Below are 9787 nucleotides of genomic sequence, written 5' to 3'. Positions count from 1 at the left end.
AGACCAGCTGTCTCTGAAAATACATCCATTCATTCACCCACTGCCTTTCATTTTCCACCTCCCACCAATTCATTCCTAAACTGGCAGACTGCTTGATGGCGTTATTACTCTCAGAGCAGGTTAGTGACTCAACTTTCCCTCAGCAGCAGCAGCAGCGTTACCTGTGAGATGTCCGACCCCAAATCCTTCCGTCTGCTTGGACGGACAGACAGATGACCTTCTGCGGTTTCAATCTTACTGCTGCACTATTTATAAAATAAATAAATTTAAAAAAAAAAAAAATAAGCTCCCCATGAAGCAAAAAACAACTTCTTTTACCAACTTGTATCACTCAAAGTCAGCAAGTGATTGTGAATGAGATGCACACCTGGAATTAATATGTACGACAATGTTCAATTTTAATTGTAATTTGTGTTTTCTAAAAATGGTCCAGATTGAATGAAAGGGGACATTATTAAAAAATGACTAAAGTTTTCATCGAGCTCAAACTGTGATTTTGTATTTTAATACTACACTTGCATTGGATTTTCAAGTTTAAAAAAAATAAAATATGATGACTAACGTTTATTTTTTTATTATCCATCATTTTCCTTTACCAATTAAAAGAAAAAAATATATAAAAAGATCATCCTAAATCTTACGTGAACATGTTGGTTTTGCATGTACATTCTGTGAGAAATGTATAGTTTAATACAAATGTATAATTTTAAAATCATTTTCAAAACAACATGCTTCATTAAAACAAATAAAACGTTATTAGGATGTTTAAAATATATATATATATTTTTTTCTTTTGTAAATTCAGGAAGTTTTTCAACGAGTCCGCCTGGTCTCGTCCGACGCAGGGAAATGTTTTGGTTGGCCAACTCGTTTAAACGCCACATGGATTTTGTAAACAGAAGTAAGCCTGGTTGGATTCAGGAGAAGCTCCGATCAAATACTCTTCACCTGCCATTGACTGGTGTCACACGTTATCTGGTATGTTACTATCACACACTTTCTATTTAAAAGTATTTAACGCCGTTAATCTGAAGCCGCAGCTAACAGCTTTTAGCATTAAATAGCACTTAGCCCTATTTCACTGTGAAGCCAGAAGAGCCAATCTGCTGCCATGTGTGTTGCTGTAGGAGGCTGCTGGTGGGCGATGGAGTCTGTGAGGCTGCTGTCAGCGGACCCATCAGACCGGGGCTCTCAGAGATGCAGGCTGGGTCCGGGCATGATGTCGGCGCTGGGTCTGAGCCTGGGCTCCCCTCTGCTGGTGTCTGTCCCCGGGGGAAGCTGCCTCTGCACCGCCTGGCCCCGGACTGACCTGGCGGACGGCTTCCTGCAGATGGACCTGAAATGCGTCTCTCCCGGTCTGATCTCTCAGCCCCCCGCACGCCTGAACCTGGACCCCGATCGGCTCACGCCTGTTCCCTGCCCCAAACTGAAAGGTGTTGGGATCACCGTGGTGGTCCAGAGTGCCGACTTTAAGAAACGCACTCCTCCTCGTCTGGTTCACGAGCATGTGAAAGACATGCTGAAAGGTGTATGTGTCCATCGGGGCTATGTGGTGAACTTGGAGGAGTTTGACACAGAGATCAGGTATGCTGTTATTGAAAGCATCAATCCAGATTCAGTCAGTGCTGGATTTATCACCTCCAAGACCGGTGTTGAGATAACTGGCGTCCAGACAGTCCGGCATCACAGGAGTCAGCTGCAGGGCCAGCACACGGCGCCGCTGGGGGGGCTGGAGGAGGTCAGCTTAAACCCACTGTCATGACCTCACTGCTATGCATCCACGGCGTACATACATTTGTTTTGTTTTTTTAACTTTATTTCAGGTGAGTGCCTCTCTGAGAGAGATGCTGCAGCTGCCGCTGCTCTATCCAAGCACCCTGAGCTCTCTCGGGGTGTCCTGTCCCAGGGGCGTGCTGCTGGTGGGGCCTCCAGGTGTGGGCAAGACCCTGCTGGTCCGTAGGGTGGTGGCGGAGGTGGGAGCCAGCCTGGTGGTGGTTAGAGGACCAGAGGTAAAAAAAAAATAATAATAATAATAATACTGACACCAATATTGACTGTATGTGGTTAAATCTCCTGAAGTTGTCTCACAGATTCACAGACAGGTGAAAATATCCATCAGTACAATAAAAGACAGCTTTGAATCACTCCTTGAATTTATTTCCACTGATTTAGCAGTGATGTTTCTGATCCTATATCATATGCTATTTCATTTTCTTTGTCTATAGCAACATATCTTCAAGATATCTGTTCATGTTATTGTACATTTTAGGTGATGAATTGAGATTTACTTAAATAAATTACTTGAGGCTTTAACCAATTTTTCATCCAATAGAGATCAAATTTTGAGCGACTGTTTATTGTAATAGTCTTTTTTGTGAAGTGTACTGAACTGCAGTTACTTATTATTCCTAGTAATTGTGAATGATTACTTCAGGTGGTGGGATCCCGGCCGGGTGAAAGTGAGGAGACCTTGAGGACTGTGTTTGAGCGGGCTCGGTGTGCAGCAGAAGAGGGCCCCTGTGTGCTGTTCTTAGATGAACTAGACTCGCTGTGTCCGAGGAGAACCGGCTCATCGGCACCGGAGAACCGCCTGGTCGCTCAGCTTCTCACGCTGATGGACGGGATGAATCAGTCGGATCATTTCCTCATCGTCGGAGCCACCAACCAGCCGGACAGCTTAGACTCAGCGCTGCGCAGGCCTGGGAGATTCGACAGGGAGGTTCGGTATTTTTATTCCGAGGCTTTCTGTAGACGATCTCTGTGACGGATCAGATCAGTACACCGGATTAGGTACGTGTAAGAAAACCTGTGAGTCTTTCTCTTTCCTTCAGGTCATTATTGGCGCTCCCACGTCGCAGCAGAGAAAAGCCATCCTGTCGGTTCTGTGTGACAGGATGCCCGTGTGTCCCAGTGTGAACATGGTCGAGCTGGCACAAAGAACAACCGGCTACGTAGGAGCGGACCTCAGCGCGCTGTGCAGGGAGGCTGCCATGCACGCTTTACGGGAAAACTCCAAGGTACACGCAGGAACACGTCACACTGAAACCAAACGGCAGCATTAAAACATCTGCTTGGATATCCATGAGGTGGAACTGTTCACGCTGTTGGATATTTCTTTGACTTTTCTTCATCGTGTGTCTTCATAAAGTTCAAGAATTATTTTGCCGCGAGATGGGACATCATAGCGCGGCTCAAGTACTTCATCATATGCTGAAAGTGTGGAAGATGTAGATTTATGCATGCTGACTCTTGTGTTTCCTCCACCTCGCTGTGTGCAGGGTTCAGGAGAGTCGGCGGTGGTTATGAAGCACTTCCAGGAGGCCCTGAAGTCGGTGCGTCCCTCCTGCCTGAGGAGCAGCCTGGGCAGGACGGATCTCTCTCCTCTGCCTTGGGAGCAGATTGGAGGCCTGGAGGACATCAAGCTCAAACTGAGACAGGTGAGGGAGTAGAAATTATACAACTGGACTTGTAAAGAGGTGTCATCTGACCACCTGTCATTTCCTGTAAATTAAAGACAAAGGCTATAGTTAGAGGTAATTTATTGTCCTCTCTTGTGTCGTCTCCACATCAGAGTATTGAGTGGCCAATGAGATACCCCGAGGCGTTTGTCCGTCTGGGTCTGAGTCGGCCTCGTGGCGTGCTGCTCTACGGACCTCCGGGATGTGCAAAGACGACGCTCGTTAAAGCTGCAGCCACCTCCTCCCACTGCGCTTTCCTGTCTGTCAGTGGTGCTGACCTCTACTCTCCTTATGTCGGAGACTCAGAGAAGGCTTTAGCACAGGTATATTCTTTAGTCTTTTCACAGTCTGTAACATACAAACAGTCACGTATCATCCATCAACACCTGCATCTGTCTGTCTGTCCACATGTAGCTGTTTCGCCAGGCCCGGGCCTGTGCTCCCTGCATCCTCTTCCTCGATGAGATCGACTCTCTGATTGGCTCGCGGTCAAACAGTCAGACACTGAACAGCGTACAGACTCGTCTCCTGTCCGTGCTCCTGAACGAGATGGACGGTGTTGGGCTGAAGACGCTGGAGAGGAGAGGGACAGAGAAGATCCTCCAGGCAGATGGAGCGGAGGACAGTCGCATACAGGAACAGGTCAGATGTTATGGAAATAGGCCGTCACAGCACAACATCTGATCAATACTTGGTGCAATAAGCTGAGTTTGCTCTTTGACAGCTGGACTGCCAGGAAGTCTGCAACAAAGACGTGATGGTCGTGGCCGCGACAAACAGACCTGACTGTTTAGATAGCGCCCTCCTCCGGCCTGGCCGGCTGGACCACATCATTTATGTCCCACCACCTCAGCAACAGGTAAACTATTTGCCTAAAAAAAATTATGAAACTCTACTATAACAGCAACCATGCCTATTTATAATTCCCTCGAACCGCAGAAACACACAATGAAGACTTCTCTCCAAATCCACCATGAAAACTAAACTGTTAAGCTTATATTAAACATGCATGCGCAGTATGTGGAATGACATTTTATCAAAGTAAAATAATCATTTATAATAACAAAACTAATACCTCGTTGGAGAATAGTTTTTGAGACTTCAGAGGGCTCCTTGTAATCGTTCACATTAAATTCCATTGTGATGAACATAAAACTTCTCGCCGGAGCACAGAAGATGTCCCGGCTTACTTCTGACTTGCAGGTGTAGCTTTTTCATGTCAGAGCAGCTGTTGTGCAAAATGAAATAATGTAAAACTAACAAATGTAGCTTCAATAAATTCTTAATTATTACACATTAATCTTAGTGGAAGCAAACCCAATCCTGCAAATAGAAAATCGACAGTTGCAGTATCTTTGATTAACTACCCTTTAACTTACCTTTGCGTGTCCAGGCTCGACTTGCCATCCTGAAAGTGAGAACAGAGTCAATGCCCGTGAGTGCTGATGTGTGTCTGGATGAGCTGGCGGAAAAGACGGAGCTTTACTCTGGAGCCGATCTGGAGAATCTGTGTAAAGAGGTAACGTGAAGCAACATCCAAAGGCCCTTTTTTTTCTTACAACCTGACTATGAAATACAAATTCAATTGATGTAGAGAAAGACATAAGACTATGAATACCTGAAAAAAAAAATGTTGTTTTCCAGGCTGCTCTTTTGGCACTACTGGACGAGAACATGGAGGCTTCGAGCATCAAACACACACATTTCCTGCGGTCCCTCAGCAAAATGAGCCCCTCTCTCACTGCCCAGCAGATCCACACATATCAAACAACTTGCAGATGACATCAGACCATTGATAAATTTGTGTTGCTCCACAAATATTGGTTTGAAATAAAATGTTAAAACTTGACTTGTATTTTCTCTTGTTTTTTGTCACTGACAAGCACTTAAAATGAAATAAATCAAATTTTTAAAATCCGCATTTCAAAACACCGACTGTCAGTTTTGAAACATGACCACAGGAGGGCGTTGAACACCCAGAAAATATATTGATTATCATACAAATGGATCTGTTGATCTTTTGGCCTCCAGTGGTGAATTTCAATGCAGGAAGCTCCATCTGTCTACGTGCCTCTCGCCTCGTACCACCTCTCCTCCTGCCTACATCAGTCAGGTTCGCCCGCTGCTGCTCTGAGAGACTTGAGGGACTTCTCAGCAGCAGGTGAGAGCTGTCACACGCAGCTGCCTTTCGGACTTATCCTCAGTAATTTGGCAAATGGATGCTCAGCCTTAGAATATTAAAAAAAAAAATTTAAAAAGTGGAAATAAGATTAATTTCTCTTCTAGGTGTTTGAATTTTTTGAAAAATGTCTGGATTTTTCAAAATGTTAAACAAGAAAAAGGAGGTAAGCTGTCAACAGTTTGTTGTATTTCAATTGTAGCCTATGTAGGGCATTATATTCATTGCAATATTATTTTGGATATTTTAAGAAATAGATATGTTGTGTGTGTGTTCCAGCTGATCCCTTTGATAGGGTTCATGGCTTTTGCTGCAACAGGAGCCACCTCTGCTGCGCTCTACTTTCTATTTACTAAACCTGATGTTATGTGAGTGTTATTGTTTATTTTTCTCTTATTTTGATGAAAAAAAATCCACTGCATTAATTTTATAATTTAAAGTACAGTAGTAGATTCTGCTCTTTTCTTCTTTTTTTTTCACAATTGAATTAGCCTCTCACTAAAAAGTGCCTAATAATAAAATCACATTTTGCAGCTTGAATAAGACAAAAAACCCAGAACCATGGGAAAGAGTGGACCCATCAAAATCCCAAAAGGTAACATCTAACTTTGCATAACATTTGATCATTTTCGTATTGAAGTTGTGAACGCTTTTTATTCTTTTTACGACCTAAAAACAAGCTCAATGTTCCAGCCTGCAGCTGCAATCTGCTGAGTCACTGAGGAAGAAATGTTATCTCTAGAACCAGTCGTTTGCCGTGACATCAGAGAAATTATGTTTATGCTGCTTCATGTACCGGTGCAGCCGTTATGCGGCTGCTTGTGTCGCTTTAAATTGGTGTAACACTCGCAAACAGGTCATATGAAGCCTCGTTTTTATCTCTGGCTTGTCGCTGCAGCTCATCACCATCAATCAGCAGTGGAAACCAGTGGAGGAGCTGGAGATGGTGAAGGCCCTCACCAAATAACCTGACTTCTTGCCTGCCTCCCTTTTCCCCCCTCTCCTCCCCCCATCAGTCTAACAGAATTGTTTCTGCACAAACTAGGATGCGTTGACACTCAGTGTGCGGAAATGCTTCTGCTCCACTGGTGGGGGTTTCATCCTGCTCTCATATCCAGGACATCCATCCACATGAAAACAAATATATGGGAACAGATATTCATACTGACGTGAAGTAAAAACAGCTGAATGAACATGTTTTGCTTTGAGGTTTTTGTGGTTATAGCGAGAGAGAGATTTTTTTTTTTTTTTACTGGTCATTTGACAGGGAGGTTGGTTGTCATGGCAACCCAGTAATGTATAGTGTCAATAAATTATTATTGTAAACAACGTCTGAGTGCTTGAGTCTTTGTTCTTTAGTCTTATTGTCAACAGACCCCTTGAAAACACCAAAACCAACAATCAATTGATGTTAAGTATTGGCTATCCAGTCAAAACTCACTGCCAAAAAAAAAAAAAACCACTGGCATTTTTTACGTCAGTCATTTTGACTCATTAGAATAGGAAAACCACAATAACATGTGTTATTGATAACATTAACCATGGATCCATTGCAATTAAGTGTGACAGTGAGGCAGCAATGCCAGGAACCTAAATGGAATACAGCCATCATTATTTTTTATTATTTACACCTACAGGTCACAACATCTGTACTTTAAATATGAAGGTAACTGCAGCAACCAGTTATCTTAAACAGCCAGTCACATGAGACAGAATCCACCAATGGGCTTTTTGAAAGTCTTTGGAGCCGCCTGGTTAAGAATTAGTCCAGCAGCAGTTCCTTGGAAAAGGCACACCTAGATGGAACAAAGACATTATGACTGTTATTAGATCCACCCGTCCTTTACTGCAATGACAAGTCAAACTGTCTGTCATGGAAATAAAGTCTAATGCTTTTAAATCAGTTATCTGTCAAAACTGTTTCCACTTTGAAGTCCATTGAGCAGCAGCTGTGCGGCTTTTTATCGCATCACCTGATTTCAGCATTTAACTGTCAGCTAAACTGTTATAATGTAATTGTATATGTGTGTGTACATTTACGAGCATTTGTCATCTGAGCAAATCTAATCCATGACAAGAGATAAAACTCCCTCCGTGGATGAAGATGCCAGGGTTGAAAGCTCCGGAGCAGCTACGAAATGGCCCTTTAGGAGTGATTGTTTTGTCAGTTTACGAGGTGAAGAGGTGAAACCCCAGCCTGTAATCCTTTATCATTCTCTCCACATTTTATTTAAAAGATGGAGTCAGTGTTTGTTTGCAGACAAGAGAAGGTTGAGGTGATGTCAGCGAGTTCAGCTGTAAAGTCATTACTGACATCCGAGCAACAGGGAAATGCACTCCTATGTTTAGTTTATGGCCATGTGGGCATTCAATGCTCCCATTGTTTTTCATAATAACAGACAATCCTCTTAAAGCTCGTCTCATATATGAGAGGAGAGCAGAAACCTGCTGCTGTCTGCTACACACGGCCTGCTGAGCTTCACCAGCGCACTGAATGGATTTCTCATGACTTATTAACAAAGGGTGTGAAAGACAAAGAGAAGGCCAGGCAGAGGTTTTGTTTCCTGATCTGCTTGAATTGCTCTTTTGTCAGTTTGGTTTCACTTACATGTTGGGTTTTAGGCTACATTCACTTCAATGAGGAGTGTTTCTCAAGTTAAAACATTTACTTCGTTGTTGCTGCCTGTAGTTCTGTTTTTTTAAATGCTTTATAAATAACTTACCAGTCAAGTTTTATAGCTTTGGAGAATGTAAACAAAACATTCTGTGAACGATTATGAGCATGTATTATGTATGTTGTGTTCAAACATACTGTGAATGATTATGAACATGTATTATGTGTTCAAACATACTGTGAACGATTATGAACATGTATTATGTGTTCAAACATACTGTGAATGATTATGAACATGTATTATGTGTTCAAACATACTGTGAACGATTATGAACATGTATTATGTGTTCAAACATACTGTGAACGATTATGAGCATGTATTATGTGTTCAAACATACTGTGAACGATTATGAGCATGTATTATGTATGTTGTGTTCAAACATACTGTGAACGATTATGAGCATGTATTATGTGTTCAAACATACTGCAAAGGCAGAGGGCGCATGCTACAGTCACAATATAATTTCACTAATCAAAGTAAGGTTATTTTGGGAAACAATGAGAAGAGGAAGGATATAGTGTGTGTGTGTGTGTGTGTGTGTGTGTGTGTGTGTGTGTGTGTGTGTGTGTGTGTGTGTGTGTGTGTGTGTGTGTGTGTGTGTGTGTGTGCGGGCGCGCGCAGTGGAACTTGTGTACGTGTGCTGTATCACAGATGTAAAAACACCACAGATCATGTGACCGGCACGTAAAGCAAGCAGGAGCTTCTCACTCAGTGAGAGATGGAACTCCCCGCGTTTATCAGTGGGACATTTTAATGCTTGAAAAGAGTGTAAGAACATTTCACATATCCTGTCATTCTTCGGTTTCGGATTCATTTTAACGTTTTACTAAATCGGGAAGCCCTCTCTTGCGCGCCTGAGCCGTTGCACCCCTTGTCGCCTGCTGAGGTCACTGGACCAGCAGCTTCTGGTGGTTCCTCGATCCAGATGAACACTTAAGGTTGATGAGTTGGTTCCCCCTTCGGTTTGGGTCATTAACTACTCCACCAGTATTCAAATCATGAGTAAAAACATATTTGTTATCTCTATTTTTTTCAAGACCAGACCCAAATTTTAATTTCTTTTTTATTATTATTATTATTAATTACTGCTCATGTACATCCATGGTTTGTTTTGGCTTCATATTGTTCTTAATTTACTCAAAGTCGGTTGATTGTTTCAAATCTGATTTGTTTGAATTCTGTCTAATGTTTTGCAGCACTTTGGTTATCTTACACTTGGTGGCTATAAATGCGCTTTATAGAAATCTAACCTGAATTGACTTCTGTGTCTTGTGGTCTGTAAAACAGTAAATTCAGACATGTTATGACTGAGAGGAAACACAAGTGTTTTATAGTACTCTAAAGTGAGGCGGGCAGGGCGGATGTGCAGGCTGTAAACGGTCATCACCTCTGTGGGACAAACAGAGAAGGTGACTGTGTTTGGTTCAGTGGTTTCCTGATAATGTAACTATTGCCTGGAAACGTAAACACTCCCA

The 9787-nt window shown here is 42.7% G+C and overlaps 2 protein-coding genes across 4 annotated transcripts; both read left to right on the top strand.

Moving 5' to 3' along the window:
* The first annotated feature begins 890 nt into the window (after positions 1-890).
* Positions 891-5282, top strand: afg2b (AFG2 AAA ATPase homolog B). Of its 2 annotated transcripts, XM_069705675.1 has the most exons (11): positions 891-978; positions 1128-1738; positions 1824-2009; positions 2435-2719; positions 2832-3017; positions 3279-3437; positions 3572-3781; positions 3873-4100; positions 4183-4317; positions 4852-4977; positions 5103-5282. In XM_069705675.1, exons 2-11 carry the CDS (start codon positions 1145-1147, stop codon positions 5238-5240), a joined length of 2247 nt encoding a protein of 748 aa, XP_069561776.1. In that variant the 5' UTR covers positions 891-978; positions 1128-1144; the 3' UTR covers positions 5241-5282. The 2 variants fall into 2 exon arrangements, with proteins under 2 accessions (XP_069561776.1, XP_069561775.1); XM_069705674.1 differs by having other exon boundaries at positions 924-1738.
* A 265-nt stretch (positions 5283-5547) lies between these two features.
* cunh15orf48 (chromosome unknown C15orf48 homolog) lies at positions 5548-6966 on the top strand. 2 transcript variants are annotated; one of them, XM_069705765.1, is made up of 5 exons: positions 5548-5619; positions 5745-5803; positions 5917-6005; positions 6172-6232; positions 6536-6966. In XM_069705765.1, the coding sequence occupies exons 2-5, from the start codon at positions 5765-5767 to the stop codon at positions 6602-6604; spliced, it is 258 nt and encodes an 85-aa protein (XP_069561866.1). In that variant the 5' UTR covers positions 5548-5619; positions 5745-5764; the 3' UTR covers positions 6605-6966. The 2 variants fall into 2 exon arrangements, with proteins under 2 accessions (XP_069561866.1, XP_069561867.1); XM_069705766.1 differs by lacking the exon at positions 5548-5619 and having other exon boundaries at positions 5626-5803.
* The last annotated feature ends 2821 nt before the right edge of the window (positions 6967-9787 follow it).

The sequence above is a fragment of the Brachyistius frenatus genome, unplaced genomic scaffold (assembly GCF_029030835.1).
Source record: "Brachyistius frenatus isolate BFR_SWC_R1_liver_20210118 unplaced genomic scaffold, ASM2903083v1 Contig_58, whole genome shotgun sequence".
Taxonomy (NCBI): domain Eukaryota; kingdom Metazoa; phylum Chordata; class Actinopteri; family Embiotocidae; genus Brachyistius; species Brachyistius frenatus.
The sequence above is the reverse complement of the archived record's forward strand: the minus strand, read 5'-3'. Positions and strand labels throughout refer to the sequence as shown.

Excerpts from the sequence above, each read along its gene's own strand:
- afg2b (XM_069705674.1), top strand. The coding sequence starts at position 1,112 with ATGTGTGTTGCTGTAGGAGGCTGCTGGTGGGCGATGGAGTCTGTGAGG. Across the intron at positions 2,010-2,434 it reads TGGTGGTTAGAGGACCAGAG|GTGGTGGGATCCCGGCCGGG; the intron begins GTAAAAAAAAAA and ends TGATTACTTCAG. Across the intron at positions 3,782-3,872 it reads CAGAGAAGGCTTTAGCACAG|CTGTTTCGCCAGGCCCGGGC; the intron begins GTATATTCTTTA and ends GTCCACATGTAG.
- cunh15orf48 (XM_069705765.1), top strand. The coding sequence starts at position 5,765 with ATGTCTGGATTTTTCAAAATGTTAAACAAGAAAAAGGAG. Across the intron at positions 6,006-6,171 it reads TTTACTAAACCTGATGTTAT|CTTGAATAAGACAAAAAACC; the intron begins GTGAGTGTTATT and ends CACATTTTGCAG. Across the intron at positions 6,233-6,535 it reads ACCCATCAAAATCCCAAAAG|CTCATCACCATCAATCAGCA; the intron begins GTAACATCTAAC and ends TTGTCGCTGCAG.